Raw genomic sequence first — 17308 nt, 5'->3', positions numbered from 1 at the left:
TGTCACCTGGGTAAACCTCGTGTGTAAGCAGATGTGTTGGGATTCTCTCCTGGAGAAAGAAACCCCACAAAGAGTGATGTGAACCTACACCATGACCTCCTGGCTTTTCAGCCACCAAATCTCACAGGAGCATTTTGCTTGCAGTACCAGCCAACATGGCACCTATAGGGAATCTGGTGTTTTGGTGTAAATCAAAGGTCTAGCATTATGCAGGTGATAGTCACTCTACTTACTGCCCTTGGGTGATATTAAATGAAATGCTCCCGTGCTTTAATTAAAACAAGTTCTGAATGAAGAACTATGATTTTTTTCATCTGCAACAGGGAGACTGAGCTCACAGACAAAAAAAAAAAAAAAAAAAAAAAAAGCCATTGCAGCAACTTTCAGCCACAACACAACCTGGTGAGATAGAAGGTACATGCATATATTTAGTCAATACAGCCTATATTCTAGCATTGATCTTGGAGTCTTCACTGACACTAAATTGTTATATCATAGCCTTCAAAAAAATCTCTTTTTGCTTTTTGACTTTAAACCCTTTTTTAAATCTTTTATATATATATATATCCTTTTGATTCAAAGACTTTCTATGTCCAATCTATTTGATGTCTTGATATGAGATGATACTCCAAAAGATAAAGTTGAGCCCCAGAGGATTAATCTTCCTATAAGCACCTGTATACAAGCATGAGAATGAGAGGGGGCTGTGCAGGGAATGCTTCAGTGCACCTAAGAGCAGCCTTCTTCTCTGAGTCACTCTGCAGAAGACCTATGTACTGTCTGGAAGCAAAGAACCAAGACAGAAACTGGCTTACTGTGGCTAAAGTTTGCCTTTCCACACTAGTCAGTATGATTGCTGCTATGGAATATCCTCCTGCATGAAACTACTGAACACTTTTCATGCTTCTGCTTTATGACAAAGTCTACCACAAACACATCAAACATGTCCTCTGCCTTAAGCACTGGTCCCTTATATCATAGATAGACATGTCCCACGTCTCAGTCCTAATTTTCAATATTCCTTTCTGCCTCCAGCCACTAGTGTAAGACATCTTTCAAAGTAAATCTGAGGAATGCTGTGTTTTTCAAATATCTGCTTTTTCTGTCTTTTCTGTTTTAATTCACAGGCACAAGGCTTTTACAGCATTTCCTTAGCTAAAACATCAAAACTGAGGATTTTAGTAGTGTTGCCTTTATGATAGAAAACTCATTAATCAGACTTTAATGAAGAAATTTAGGTAAACCCTTGAGACCTACATTCGATTTACACTTTAATTTGCTACACCAATCAGAATAGTCATAGGATCTCTCCCTTTGTCAGATAAGGACTTGTATTTTTTTTTCTTCTCATAATGAAACAAATCAAATATCCACTTTTTCTAAAGAGCTTCTCCATTTGGCTTGTCAGAAGTTATCAGATTTTCTCTGCTCAAAGTGAAACTATTATCAGTTTGAGTTGGCAGGATCCGTACACCATCCACATGACAGAATCTATTTGTGCTTTCCAAGACCTCCAAACAAGAGTTTTGTAGGGTTGTCTGTTGATGCCCAGCTATGAGAAATGTTGCTGTGTGCCAGCCAGGTTGCTACTGACTGTTGCTGAGCAACCAGATGCTGTAGACTGATTTCATCTTTATAGCATTAGCTTACAAAAGTTATCGTCGATTGCCACTGTCCCACCCAAATCCAGTAGAAGACTGCAAGTTTACTAAGATAATATGAATTTTTAGATTCCAAATATCTCTACTTGCCAAAACACTATAGGTTCATGTTTCTCTTGGTCTGCCATAGATGCAAAGATGTACAGTCACTATAAACTTTTCCTTCTACTTGTTAAGTCTCATACCTCTTATGCAATTCAGAAATATTAACAGCAATGTACATAGTTGCTCCTCCACTGAGCTAGTCTTGGCTAGAGACTCACTTGGTCCCATTTTCTGTGTGTTTTACACTGCCAAATTTCCTTTTTCCCCAGATAAATTCTCTCCTACTTTAACTGAAGCTTTTAGAACTGCAGACTGCCCAACAATTTAAAATAATGACATAATCTTAAAAGCTTCCTCTTCCCAGCTTAAGCACTGGAGTCATGCTCTGATCATCAGTTGGCTTTCCTCTCTCCTGTGGAATTCTTAACATTTGAAATCCAAGCATACTTTCTGCAATCAGGAACAATTTATTGTGGACTTGAAGGTGAACTGTGTTTCTAGGATGGATGTTTGCCTGTTGATTTGCCAGTTCTATAACTGTTCTTAATTGCCTCTTTACTTTTAAAAAACCCTGCTGTCTTTGAGTGCAATCCTGCTCTCCTATACTCCTTTCCCAACAGTGGAAATGGGAATATTTATTTTTCTTCAAATCATTAGAACATAGACACAAATCTCATTTTCCAGAGCAAACCAAATCTTTTCCACAGTAAACTTATTCCTATTTTCCTGAAGGGCAGAGATTCAACAAAGTCTGAATTCAAAATTTATATAATAGAATTTCAGATATGCTGATTAGCAAGTAGTTACTTGTCCATTCAATTAGACCAAAGATCTCTACAGTAAATACACTTTCTCCCATAGTAATAATGATACAAACAGTAAGGAAAATATCTATATACTCAGTTCTCTCAATGAATTCCTAAAGTAGATTTTAGATTTTTTTGTAATATGGAAATCAGATTTGCAAAACTTCTATGTTCCCAAACTTTTGTCCAGTGTAAAAACAGTAATAGGTAGCTGAGGGCATCAACAGCCACCACAACTTTCCAAACTTTGACCACTAGAACATAAACTGGTGTTTCTCACCTAATCCATAAAAGAGTTCTGAAAAACTGGCAAATCCTCAAGCAGATGATGTATAATAGGATCAAAGTCCAACAAAACTACTTCCACCTATGTCTGCCTGAGAAATTATACAGTTCTGAGCATTTTCAGTTCTGATTTTGCCCTTGGAAATTTATTTTTGTTGATTGTGTGGCTAAAATAAAATCTTTTTTGAAATGATGTACATTTCTGCACATTTGGTCATATCGACAGTCTTGTGTTTTCACAGTCCACAAATCCCTTAAACCATATCTTTAAAGATGAACCTCCACAAACTCAGTTTGTAAGGCACCTTTCCTAGAAGTGATTAGACATTTATTAGCTATATTAAAACCCAACTCAACCCAACTACTAGCAACTTACCTCATATTCTAAAGTCCAAGTTTCTGATGAATGACAATTCACAGCTCATTTTGTCTATTTGGAGACCAATTAGGTGACTACATTGTGTATTTCTGTGCCAAAACCATTGAATAAGTTTGCCTTGGAGTTATATTTGAGCTTTCACAGTTTCTCCCTCATGCCTACTAGTCAAGCCAGTAGAGTTCATTTACCAAGATACAAGCAAAAGCAATGGGAATTATTTTGGCACTGTCAAAATAGACAATTGCCTTTTGGCGTGCAAACCATAATTCTTTATCTGGGTGAAGGACTTTTATTAGCCTGCTCCATTCAGAATTGACACATTTGTAACAGCTGTATTCAATCTTTTGACACAATTGTTATCTGAATTGCTCTTAAACTCGGATTGTTTAATTTATTTTAGTTTGGAATGGGTTACTGTTTTATATAATTCAAAACATATGGGACAAAATGATACTTTTCACTGTCAGAGGTATTAAACAAAGAGTTTTGTGAACAAAAGTAATTTGTTTGCAAAGCTGTTTCTCAGTACACTGAATTCAGTGATTCAGACAGCATGGCTTACTTAGGATGTATTTTGTCGCCATTAGACATTGTAAACTGCAAGTCCAAATTCACCAAATTTGCCAACTTCTCTTTTTTTTTCCTGGAAACGGTCAGTACTGCACAGTGAACCAGGAAAAACATTTCTGATAAAGATTATGCCTTCTCTCAATTTTCAACTATCATCTTTGGCCTCACATCTTCAAACATGCATCTCATGCAAGTTCTGGTTATCTAATGAGGCCTTCCTTCCCCTGCGCAGGAATAGGCCACAAAGCAGCACAGAATGGCTGAATGGCTGAGGCTGGGAGGGACCTCTGGAGGCCATCTAGCCAAAACCTTTGCTCAGGCAGGGCCATTCTACAGCCAGGTACCTAGGACCCGTCCAGATGGCTTTTGTGTATTGCCAAAGACAAGAGATTACACAATCTCTCTGGGCAGCCTGTTCCAGTGCTTTGTCACCCTCACAGTGAAAAAGTGTTTCCTGATGTATATGAAGAACCTGTGTTTTAGTCTGTGCCCAATGTCTCCTGTGCTGTCAATGGGCACCATGACAAGAGCCTGGCTCTATCCTCTTTGCACCCTGCCTTCACATATTTATATTACATCGATAAGATTCCACCCTGCCCCGTGAGCCTTCTCTTCTCCAGACTGAACACTGCCAGCTCTTTCAGATCCTCCTCATACAAGAGAAGCTCCAGTCCCTAGCAAAACCACACAATGTCATTACCAGGCCTATTTTTTTTTTCTTCCTTTTCACATCTATTCCTCTCGCCACCACACTGAATTAAGCCAAGTCAGTCACCAAGGAATTTTCTCAAGGATATAGGACTTTTGCATGAATTGGACTGGGACAATTTGCCTTCTCCTCCTCAAGCTTTTGTGGACCTCGAGAAGAACTGCTATAAATGTACAGTATTGCTGATAGTATTTAACTGGCATCATCAAAAAACTCACCTTCACTGTCATCTAGAACTGCTCATTTTCTTTCATCAGCACATCTTACTGCTGAAGTCTTTGAAGCTCTTTTCTGTTATTAAATTCAAAGTTGGCCAAATCTTTAGTATCTGCTGTTTTCCAGGCAACTTTATGATCTAGCACAATCAGGTTGCTGATTCTCTCTCCAATGTGACTTGACTGTCCGGTTGTTTTATGGCTAGATTTCTCAATATCCCTAAAACTTGTGTTCTAACAAGAGACTTCCTCTGTGATTCCAGGTAATTTTGCTCTCTTCCCTGGAAATCCTCCAGCTGTCCATGTTTCAAAACAGCTTTGCTACTCTCACTGTCTTAAAGGATGGCAGAACCTAGCAGTTTCAGGTATTTTGCCTAGAACAATGTAATAGATATAATTGCTCATTTTTTGCAATACTACAAAAGAGTTACTATGCAGAAATCTTTAGTATTGAGTTCAAGTCAATATTCACTGAAAAATTGCAAACAATTTTGTTTCACTGTTTGCAAGAAATTCTTCCAGTACAAAGCCTATAGTTTAAAGGGATTTCAGTTCTCAAAAGCAAGCTGTAAAAAGGCTAATTTCTTCAGAACAAGTTGGGTTGCATCCCATTCTTGCTGAGATATGTACACACAAGTTACACAAACTAGAGATACCCTTTTTTCAAACTGGTTAAATCTATATGATTCATGCATACCTGCTTCTGGAAAATAGTTAGGAAACATCTAACAGAACTCAAGAGAAAGCAGCCCAAACCACATAAGAAATTACAGACTTCGTTGCTCATTGATGCAAACAGGTTGATATGAATAGCTGTAACAGTGGGCATTAACAAAAAGTCTGATTTATTATTGCCCGATGAAGACAGATCAATTAATTCTGAGTATATTCACGACTTCTAAAAAGGTACGTTACAGGTAAGCAGGTAAATTACAGAAATGTTTGGAGACAGAGAAATTTTGTATCAGTAAGAATATCTGAAAATCCCAACAGTAGGGGCGGGTGGATGTGTGGTGGGGGGATGGGTTTTGGTAGGTAGGGGCGGGCAGTTCGCCAATGAACTGAGCTTATTCTAAATAATGTATTAATTTTTTTCATACATTCCCTCTTTTAGAAGACAATACCTTTGGGTGATTTTTGCTGTTGCAAATTCTTAACATTATGACACAGTAGTTATCCTAAACCAAACAGGACCACTTTTGAATTTTGCAGTTTTGAAAAATAGAATCTGTTTTGTATGTTATCATGTATACAACTCAGCACAAGTCAGATAACCTGTTAAATCTGAGCAATGTATTTCAGTGTCAGTATTAGTAAAGATGTGTAGAGAGATCTAGCACCTGTTTTTTTACAACATGATGGACAGCTGGTACATCACATAGAGTTAGTTTAATCTCAAAAAGTAAAAGATTACTTTATTGGTAACCAAAATTAGTGGAACATGTTCTGTCCAGATGATTATACGGATTCCAAAGTAGGATGATCTTAAAAAGATGAAGGGGTGCTTTAAACTGGACCCATACCCCTTGGTGCCTGCTGCAGTTAGATGTTACATACTTCTAATCTTGAAACATCAGCTTTAAAATTACAGAGATTTACATAGGATGTGTATATATATTTATGCTTACAGCTAAGACTATTGAGTCCAACATCAAATAGCTTCAGGCACTGAGTGAAATTTATACGATCTTTGCAACTGATTAGGCTCAAGCTCCATTAGCATTTTGGGAAGCAAACCTGTAAAGCCTCTATTTCTGTTCAACATGTCATATGTAATTACAGCACATTATATGAGCATTATATTATTTTCTTAAAAGTGTTCGTTCTAATTGCAGTTGAACTGTTATTTTGACTTTATTTTCTAAGGGTGTGTTTGTTAATTTAATTTACAAGAACAGCTTCCATTCCATTACTCTCAAATGCTTAAAAGAGAAATGATATTAGTTCAAGTCAAAAAAGAATTCTAGAATTTCACAGCTGTTTTCTGCTAAGTCAGGGCAAGGTTCCTTACCTGAGAGAAGTGTTACTCATTCCCTTCCCACACCGTGCAATCACATGTTTATGTCTCTGAAGTTAGCATCTATCATCTTCTGTTTGGTGACTGTGAAATAGATTGCATCTTTCATCTGGAGTTCATCTCACTGCAAGTAATTGTAATTCCCAAAAGCTATTGATCTATCAACCTTCTCAAAGAAGGCATGCTTGTTTCTCTCTGTCTCTCTCTTAAATTTAAATTAGCTGGCTAAGACATTAATGACACTGACCACATTTCACAATAACATTATCTTTTATTAGAGATCTTATTTTACATATCCCCATAAGATATAAAACCTTCCAAGAGAAAGTATCAAAAAACCTTCAGTTGAAATCAGTTTGTTTCAGACAATATGAGGAAGTAAACCAAAGACATTTAAGATAAAGGAATGTAACAACAAATTCAGCACAACTCTGGTATGGAAAATAATCACAAGTTTTTAAAACTATTTCTTACCCAGCATTGCCTTTGAAACCATAGCAGAAGGTAAGAATGATTGGTTCTCTTAACCAGTAGTTACAAACCCAGCGGATACAAAAAAAAGAAAATACTATGATTAAATTATAGATGGCCAATGCACAGAACTTAATTAAAATATCCATGTAAGAATTCATTAAGAGCTCTTGGGGAAAAAAGCAAAAGCAAAAAAATCCAAATCTATTGACAGCCACATTCTGAACCAATTAAAGTAAAATTTATTATTAGAATTTGAGTGGAGTTTTGAAGTAAAGGATCCCAAATTGAAGGCTCTTCTGTTACACAAAAAATGTAAATTAAAGGAACAAAGATTAAATCTGCTGGTTAAAAAAGATTCAGGCATCATGACTGTACAGCTGATGATAAAAGAAAAGATCAAATGCTGTATGAAACATCTTTTGGAAGCAATTCCAACAGGCAAGATACTTTAAAACTTTATTGCATCAAAATTTTACTTTTCTGCCTAACAAAACTGAAATAAGATTTTGAACACTCTTGTACAGTCACATAAAAGTCTCTGAAGCATTTTAACTCTGAAGATGCAACAAAATAATGTTGTAAGAAATTTCTGCTGGCAAGTCTACCAAGATTTGAGTTCCAGCAAAAAGTAGTATTTTCAAATACTACAGCTAAGGAAAGTTACAGTACATGTTTATTGCATGAAAACATCCATTTACTGGATCCAACTGATTCTTCCCTTTGTGGTTAGTGGTTCTTACATTCTTGATGTAACTTGCACCAGATCCTACTAAGTATTCCATTAATTACAAAACACACAGTAGATTGAATTAAGTAGCAAAATCTACAGAGATCCAACCTGTGACAACGCATGAAATCAAAGTTCCACTTTCATTTTGTTTTAAGATAGCCTGTAGCTACATGATACATAATTTGATACACTGTGGAACAACGATGAAATTAAATACGGTAGGCAATATTAGAGTTAGAAAATAGCACATCTTTTTACCAGTTATGATGCCTTTTCATGCATTAGTATTAGAGATAAGCAATGATGTATGGAAAAGTAAAATATAAGCAAGAGATAGAAGAAAGTTATGAAGATAAATGAAGACTAGGAAATGGGACCATATTCAAGTGCATGTTTATATATATTAACTGTAAACAGCAGCTCTACTCAGGGAAGTATTTTTCACACTTGAATGGCTTCAGCACTAAATATGAATTACTTAATATGTGAAAACAAAGCAAAAAGTAAGACTCCATTCTTCAGTCTGTAAAGACTGTAATATGAACACTGGCAATGTAAGTGAGGTTGCAAGTTTGAAAAATGTTTAAAATATAGGCACATGATTCTGAATTAACAGGTCACCACAGTCTGTGACATGCAAGCACATGTTTTGATGGGTTTGCAGACTACGTCTTGCTTACTATCAACTCTCTGCATCAAGTTGCAATTTCCTTGAAAGCAGGTGAATTTAGATTGTACAGTAATTCTTTTTTTGTCTGTGTTTCATGTTATGACATCATTTTAATACATTCAAATAGTCAAAATGTTCAGAATAAGATAGCACAAACTTGGTGCAGGAGGAAACAGATCAGAGTGTGGCCAGCATTGTCAAATAGGAGATACACAGCTTAAGTATTATATAAACTACCTTTCCCCCAAAAACATTAACATAGACACCAAAATTGTAACAAGACTTATAAAAAAAATAAGGCACATTAATCTTGATATGGTAATCTTGAAATAGAAAACTCATTTCAGAGAACATCGGTATCTAAATGAGTTTTATAAAAAATCTTGTGTTCATGATGATTATGGACACTTCTCATCAGACATGATAATGGAATAATTGCACATATCCCAGTGTGTCAAGTAACAAAATGGGCGTTTTATTAAACATTTCCATTGCAAAATTATTTTGTAGGTTCATGTTTTCCTATTTACATAACTCAGGTGAATGGTAGAAGTATTAAAATCTACCATCACTTATCACAAGTACTGCAGGCTTTCATTTTACCACAATTAATAATCCCCTTTGTGTTGAATAAATTGAAATTAATTGTGGAATAAATTGAGATTATTGTCATTTATATAAATGATTGTAAATATTTGGACATTAGCTACTTACAGAAGAACATTTCATTCCATTTTATTTCCAAGCTGCATCAGGACTTTCTATACTGAATAATTTGTAAATAAATTCATCAAGGATCAGCAAAGAAGGCTGTTTAAAATCCAATCCCCTCTTTATGAAAATTAAAACACGAGAAACGTCATTAGTTAGCATTTAACCTGAGATTTAAGCTGTTGAGAGGTTAACATCCTTAGAAATTTCTTAACTTGTTGCATTAACTTATATTGATGTTGCTACTTTATGGAAAGAAAAAAAACCCAACCAAAACCAAAAAAAAGTTGCTTGCAACATGGCTTTTCACTGTGTTGTCAAAAAATTATAGAATGCATGTTTTTCTCACAGTATCCAGAAGCTGGAATAATAATAATGTGCTTCTTATTGCACGTGAAACTTAAGAGGACATATAATTGCAGATTCCTCTTCTATCTGAGTATTAAAGCCAGATTTCATCTTAGCCGAATCCGGAACGTATTAATCTCCATAGAACTCATATTTATTTCACTTGTATTTCTGGCATCTGGAGGTGAATGCATCAAAGATAAAGATGCAGGTGTAAGACTTTCCACTCTGAATTTATTGAAGAGTTTATGCACCTTTATCTAGGGGAAAAAATAATAATTAGAAAATACAGTATATACCTTTTAACATTGACTTCAACCTGATCTCTAACAATGATCCAAACGATACATCTCCTTACAGGTCATTGGCACAGACATTCTTACATCAAAGATCACAAATATTTCTAAGTACCACATCTCAGATGCTATATACTAAATTAGATCTTTTTGGGCTGTGTTCACTTGCCACGTTTCAAAGCAGGTAAATTAAATCAACATATTAAAAAACTGATCAGAAATATTTGGACTAAAACTCTTCCTGTTTCTAAACAAAACCATACTTACTCTTCTGCTTAAGAAAAATCCCATCCCAAAACTATTTCAAAATTTGATGACAAAATTTCTACAGATTCATAACAATCTACTCCATCTGTACTCCTCAGAATGAAGTGATATAATTTGTATTTGAACATTTTATGTATCACATTAATTCTATAGCAATTGCAGAATGCTCAGATATTTGCAATGGTGCAGGTCATGTAAGTGATCATGGGGAGACAAAGGACATACTCTAATAAGTAACAGTTTTCAAATAACAGTCACATAATTTGTGAACATGTTAATAATATTCAATACATTTCAGAGTATGTAATTTGACTCTTTTTACTTAGTAAAGTTCTAAAATGCTATTAAAGAATTGAGAAATAGTGATCCATGTTATATGAAAACAACATTTACAGGAAGTTAATGAGATTAAAACTGACCTAGAAGTTTACTTGTTGATGCTTACACGGTCATTCCCACACACCAGCAGATCCATATCTTTATCAAATGGAAAGCAGATTTCAAGGTAAACTTAACTATTATCCTGAAAGTATAACTCTTGATAAATAACTACCTAGACTTCACCTACAATTTGACTTAAATATGAGTTTCTGTGATACTTGTCAGGTAAGCTACCCATAAAATGTCAGTATACCTTTCCCTGAGTAGTGGAACAGAGCAGACCCATGTCTCTGTTTGAAAATCTACAGTCAAATCCCTTTCTGTGAAGAATCAGAGCAGCTTCATCAGATGGCTCATTATCTACCTAAAAATAAACAAAATAAAAGATTACTCAGAAAGTAGCGAAGCTAGAAAGATATTTTAGGATCTCATAAAATTACCATTACCATTGCCAGTGAATAGAGCCACTTATGCCTTAAATAATGTTCAGCCTATATTGAACAGTCATGTTTCTTTTAATGTTTGTAACGCCAAACAAAGAACTAAAGAGCAGAGTTCAAATATAAAATACTACAGAATGTAAATGTAAGTTGTTAAGCAAGGAGTTCAAGGCTCAATAGATGCACCTGTGCACACTCAAAGTGTAGCTATCATAGTTGTATTAATTGGCTTCCCAGAAAAATTACAGGGCAAAAGCAAGATAAAACTAGAAATCATATGCTAATTAAAATAGCTAGTTTTAAATAGTCATTGTTACTCTGTTCTTTCAAGCTTCTACTTTGCAGAGCTGCCCTCTACAATCTAACTCAGCTTAAGGTGTACACAAAACCATACACTAGAACACAAATATCAAATAAGGTTTTTTTACATTTATAGATAAGACTTACAGTGCTTTTGAGCCTCGACAGGCATCAAAGAGTAACCCACAAACTCAGCTTCATAGTTTGGAACAAATCATGGAAATCACTTAGGATGAACGTCACAAGGATAGCATACAAATGCAAATCAGGAACTTCTTTTGATATATACTTCAGAAAACAAAGTCTTAGCTTAGAACTGGCTGGGAAACTTCGATTTACACACAAAATATTTTTTTGTTTGTTTTACGGTAAGATGTAGAAAACCACTCTTGTACACCAAGAGTAACACAGCAAGCAAGCTACCTTCATACCACAGGAGTGGTACGTGGCAAGATACCCTTCATGCTGCAAGCTGCTGTTACCACTACACTCACATTAGTCACTTATTTTCTGTGATGCATTACTTTATGTATTTATTGTCTGCTGTTGTTTTACATTCTTCAGCTCTTCACTTTATTACATATATTATAAAGGCATAAAAAAGCCGGTTCTATAAACAATCATGCCAGCTCCTTGGCCTATTTTTCTCTAATTTATTTCTGTTTGCTTGTTTTTGTACTGGTGCTTTCTCCCAAAATTCTCAGCCATGAGCAGGTTCACTTCTGGCCCAAAGAGTGGTGGTGAATGGAGTTATATCCAGTTGGCAGCCAGTCACAGTGGTGTTCCCCAGGGCTCAGTACTGGGGCCAGGCCTGTTTAGTATCTTTATCAAGGATCCGGATGAGTGGATCAAGTGCACCCTCAGTGAGTTTGCAGATGACACCAAGTTGGGTGGGAGTGTTGATCTGCCTGAGGGCAGGAGGCTCTGCAGAGGGACCTGGGCAGGCTGGAGCGATGGGCCCAGGCCAGTGGTGTGAGGTTCAGCAGGGCTCAGTGCCGGGTCCTGCCCGTGGGTCACACCAGCCCCACGCAGCGCTACAGGCTGGGGCAGAGCGGCTGGAAAGGGCCTGGTGGGAAAGGGCCTGGGGGTGCTGGGTGACGGCCGGCTGGGCAGGAGCCAGCAGTGTGCCCAGGGGGCCCAGGCGGCCAGCAGCATCCTGGCTGGTGTCCCCAACAGTGTGGCCAGCAGGACAGTGATTGTCCCCCCGTACTTGGCACTGGTGAGGCCGCACCTCAAATCCTGTGTTCAGGTTTGGGCCCCTCACTTCAGGAGGGACATTGAGTGGCTGGAGCGTGTCCAGAGATGGGCAGCGGGGCTGGGGAAGGGTCTGGAGCACAGGTCTGATGAGGAGCAGCTGAGGGGACTGGGGGTGTTTAGCCTGGAGAAAAGGAGGCTGAGGGGGGACCTTATCACTCTCTACAACTCCCTGACAGGAGGCTGTAGTGAGGTAGGGGTTGGTCTCTTCTCCCAGATAACAAGCAATAGGATAAAAGGCAACGGCCTCAAGTTACACAAGGGGAAGTTTAGATTTGATATTACGAAAAAAATTCATTGCTGAAAGGATGGTCAAGCATTGGAACAGGCTGCCTAGGCAGGTGGTGGAATCATCATCCCTGGAGGTATTTAAAAAATATGTAGGTGTGGTCCATAGAGGCATGGCTTAGTGGTGAACTTGGCAGTCCTAGGTTAATGGTTGGACTTAATGATCTTAAAGGTCTTTTCCAACTTAAATGATTGTATGATTCTATGATTCACTAATTATCCATTGCCTTGGAGAAACCTATGCCAACAAACATTAAGCTCTTTATGATGTTAAAGCTTTAAGCTGTTGAAGGTGTAACAAACAAGAGAGACCTCAATCTAACAGGCTTCAGACCCAAACCAATTTTCTCCCAATAAAGATGATCTTGGAACAGCTTGAACCAGCTTCTTTGAAACCCAGCATGACACAGCTTCATAGTGCAACAAATTCATAGTATTAAATACTTGCTGAGAAAATAAAAAATGGTGAACTGATAATGTTAGTGTTTCTTAAGTAAATTTCTAGTTTAAAGTAGTAAAAATTTACCAATGGTATTTGGAATTGAATTAGATACTTTGTAGTAAAATACTGACAGGCAAACACTGCATAGTTTACAAATCATGAATAAAACAGTTTGAGAAGAGTTTAATGAACATTTGCTTATAACCACCTAATATCAGGTTTTTCAAACGAATGGTGTCTACAGTCAGCATATTCAAGTATGCAGTACTTAATATCATTGATGGCTTTTTATCCTGTTTATTGGAACAGTAGCACCTCTTTCTACATTAAGTAAGGTAATAATGATTATGTGATAAAATTACTTTCTGTCTCCAACTATGAAAAACCTGACTTGGTTTTCACTTTCACTGATTGATGTGACAGTGTTGCACTTAAAAGCAGACATTTTTATGCACACAAAATAATACTCTGCCTAAACACCAGATTAGTGAAATACTAAAATTCATACTGCAAAAGCCTGACTTCCTATGGGGTAAACTGATGTTAAAAATTACAAGCCAGTAATGGGTATCAACACTTTCTCTATTACACTGGAATTACCTTGTTATAATCTGCATAATGCATCTATGCATTTCAAATGATGACATAAATATTTAGTTTCTTAAGTTTTTAAAATTAAATATTATCTTTGTTAAGAATCAAAAGATTTAACAAAGCAAGGTAATAAACAATTAATGACATCTTCAGGAAAAGAGCTTTGATAAGTATAAACATCTACGATACAGCAGTCAAACTTTTAGAATTCCCAGGGTTTTAACATGCACATAGCATCCATGTGTAATAAATTAAGCTATTCTAACCTATTATCAAAGCAGGTGTAAGAATGAGTAAAGTTGCCACAGTCTCCAAATCTACTTTAACTTACCTATTCTTACATCATCTCTAAGTAAATTAGATTAAGTGTATGCAAGCCTAAGGAATGCCTGAGCAAGGAAGAGCCTAATTTACATCAAATACACCTTCTGTAAGTGACCATGATAACTGCATGAAAACCTGTGACAGATTTCTCTATTTTCAACAAACAACAACATCCTTAATCCTGTAACACTTCACAGCATTGTTGTATGACAAAAATTCCCTTACTACTAACAAATCTCTGACTGCCTTTCTTGGAAGGGTTACAAAGTCTAATTTGATTTTTATCTCAGAGAGATAAAATGAGGTTCTCGCATGAGGCTTTGAGATGGAAAAAAAATTTTGCTAGGCTTTCACATAGTCGTATCCCAGGGCAACATTGCTAAAATTTAAATGAGAAAGAAAAAACATTTAATCTTTTTAATCTGATTACTATAGTCTAACAAACATGCATTGAAAAGTTCAAGCAACATGACAGAAATATGTATTTACATTCAGTACAAAGGGACAAATATACTCAGTTTTAAAATCTTGAGGTCCAGTCTATTTACAGTAGGTAAAATCTGTGTCAATGTAAAAACTGGACCTTTATTAAAAATGTCTTTAGTTTCATATTCCTAAGGCAGTGGACTCTTCCATGACAAGATCACATATCTTACAACACTAGCAATATTCTTCCCACCAAGAGGAGCAGAGTTTAAAGTGAAACTAGGAATTCCCTTAAGTTTTTTCTCATTTATACTTTAATCCATCTTCATGCATTCTGATTTCTATTTTAAATCTTAATAATACTTTATTTTAAATTGGTACCCTTTTATGTGAAATTGTAATGATATAATTTCTTGAAAATCAACTTCAACAGCTAAAGCAATGGAGTAGTAGTCTACGTTTCTGCGAAAATTTGCATTGTGTCAGCCAGAAATATGACACTTGTCATTCACATTCACGGAAGACAGAGAAAGGAAGCAGAAACCGAGGGGAGATTTTTAAAAGGCCATTTTGGCATGCAAGCAATTATTTGCAAGGCATAGTACTGCTTCTGCTGTAGGGAAGAAATGTTCTGTATCTGTAACAATAGTGCTCCTATCCTACGACTATTGATAACTTTCACTTTGAAGCACAAAGTAATGCTGCCAGCTCAAGAGCTGTCAATCAAGTAATTATTGAAATACACAGTTGGGGACAGGGAAGAGATCATAGCCTCAAACAATCTTATATCAACTGAGCCAGCAGGACTGGCATAGCCCAAATAAAAATCATACAATTCACCTATGAGTAGTAATGTTGAACTCAAAAAAGCAGACACAGAGCCAGCCTTTCATTTCACAGGTGTCATAGGCATATCATACAAAGGGACATTTAGGCCTTGAAAAGGGAGAGGGGACATGTTCATGAAGGTCTGCCACTAAACCTGACATGCTGAAGCAAACAAGTGCTGCTGAGCTGCCTGAGGCAAATGAAAAGATTTTATAGTGATGCGTGGAACATACATACAATGCTCACGAAGACTTACTTAATTCAGTACAAAGCTTACTCCTAACTCTTCAAAGGCACAAGACCCACAAAAATCAAGAGTTATTACATTTTGAAATTCAAAGTAAGAAATAGCCATGGCTGAAGGAATATATGTGCCATTGAACTACTAACAGAAAATAAAAGAAAGTAAACTAATTCTTCTAAGTTTTAAAATAATGATGAAGACTAAAAATGAATAACTATGATAAACTGAATATAATCTGAGGATATAATCTGAGGTTATCATAGATGTGCAGTTCTACTTCAGCCACCACAGAGACTAAGGGAGAAGAGACAACTGTAGTTTTTAAGTATGTAAGCATGGCAGAATTAAAAAGGGATTTAATCTATGGTAACAGCACTGATGAGTGATACTGCAATGGAGCATAAAGTAAATATACCCGCATTTTAAAAGGTGTTGAAAACCTGAAAAGAATTTGCACAAAAGCTGGTGGAAGAAGGATGCACAAACAGTTCTACTTCTATAGTTTATTAAAAAGAAATTTGAAATATGATGGTTACAGTTGTGTAAGTTATTGAGTACAGAACAGATTTTTTGTTTGAGGTGGGGTTTTTTAGTTGTTTTGTGGTTTTTTTTGTTTGGGTTCTTTTTTTGTAAACCTACCAGAGAACAATTTCCCAGGAACCAAGAATTGTAAATTGATGTTAGAATAATTACAATAGGTCTTGTATTTAAGCCTTAAAATATTTTAACAATTTATTCCTATGGAAGTTAAGATGTGGTAGTTTTTCTTTAAATCTTCCAAATAGAATCAGATGGATTTAAAACTATAGACTTTATTAAAAACACAAGTTACTGTACTCAGAACAAAGCCTAATGACCTTAAATTTCATTCTTAATAAAAAAGAGGCCAAAGCGTATGAACCTTTCTGCTCTTAAACTTTGGGAAAACGTTGAAATATGCCCCCTCCAGAGACAGAATATGCACTATGCATATTAGTATTTTGTGAAAAAGCAATTCCCATACTTCACATTTTTCAGACACAAATTTCTAGCACTTACAGAATTAACAAGAACTAGTCATCACACCGCAATTTATGGTATCATATTAAAAAAAACCCACAAATTACTTTCTTAGAATAAAATACTTGTTTAGACTACAATAATAAGCTATATCATATATATCATAATTCATATATATATAATATAAGCTATATCATAAAAGCAGTGGTTTGGCCTTACCTTTGATTGGATTGTCCTCAGGTTGACTATATGCATGTCACAAGGCATGGATGACATGAGTGGAGAAAAAGTATTTAGCATTTCTGGGACACCTGAATCTGCATATGTTGTCATTGGAATTACAGGATGATTTAAGAAAGAAGAAGTCATATGGCTAAGAAGCGAAGGGAAACTGACTGATGCCTTCTCTTCATTCTGCAAAATGCAAAAAACATTTGTAAAATCAAGTTAATACACCATAATGTCTAAATTTTGAAACCCACTTTATATATGATTCCATTAATTTAATAGAAAATTATAATTTACAGAATGTCCATTTAATTACTTTTGGAAACCTCTGATCATCCACTAATTCTCTTCTATTACTAGGTATACTACCTATTTTT

The 17308-nt window shown here is 36.0% G+C and overlaps 1 protein-coding gene across 2 annotated transcripts in view; it reads right to left on the bottom strand.

The window, feature by feature from the left end:
* Nucleotides 1-6938: 6938 nt before the first annotated feature.
* The window catches only part of MAN2A1 (mannosidase alpha class 2A member 1), a 128045-nt gene continuing 117675 nt past the window's right edge, over nucleotides 6939-17308 (bottom strand). For both annotated transcript variants that reach the window (XM_080371225.1, XM_080371224.1), the window contains exons 20-22: nucleotides 16923-17117; nucleotides 10818-10928; nucleotides 6939-9880 (exon numbers count right to left, since the gene is read on the bottom strand). In XM_080371225.1, the coding sequence (XP_080227351.1) occupies nucleotides 9728-9880; nucleotides 10818-10928; nucleotides 16923-17117 (459 nt within the window). In that variant the 3' untranslated portion in view covers nucleotides 6939-9727. The remainder of the gene's footprint in view (nucleotides 9881-10817; nucleotides 10929-16922; nucleotides 17118-17308) is intronic.

This window comes from Falco punctatus, assembly GCF_963210335.1.
Source record: "Falco punctatus genome assembly, chromosome: Z".
In the NCBI taxonomy this organism is placed as follows: domain Eukaryota; kingdom Metazoa; phylum Chordata; class Aves; order Falconiformes; family Falconidae; genus Falco; species Falco punctatus.
The sequence above is the reverse complement of the archived record's forward strand: the minus strand, read 5'-3'. Positions and strand labels throughout refer to the sequence as shown.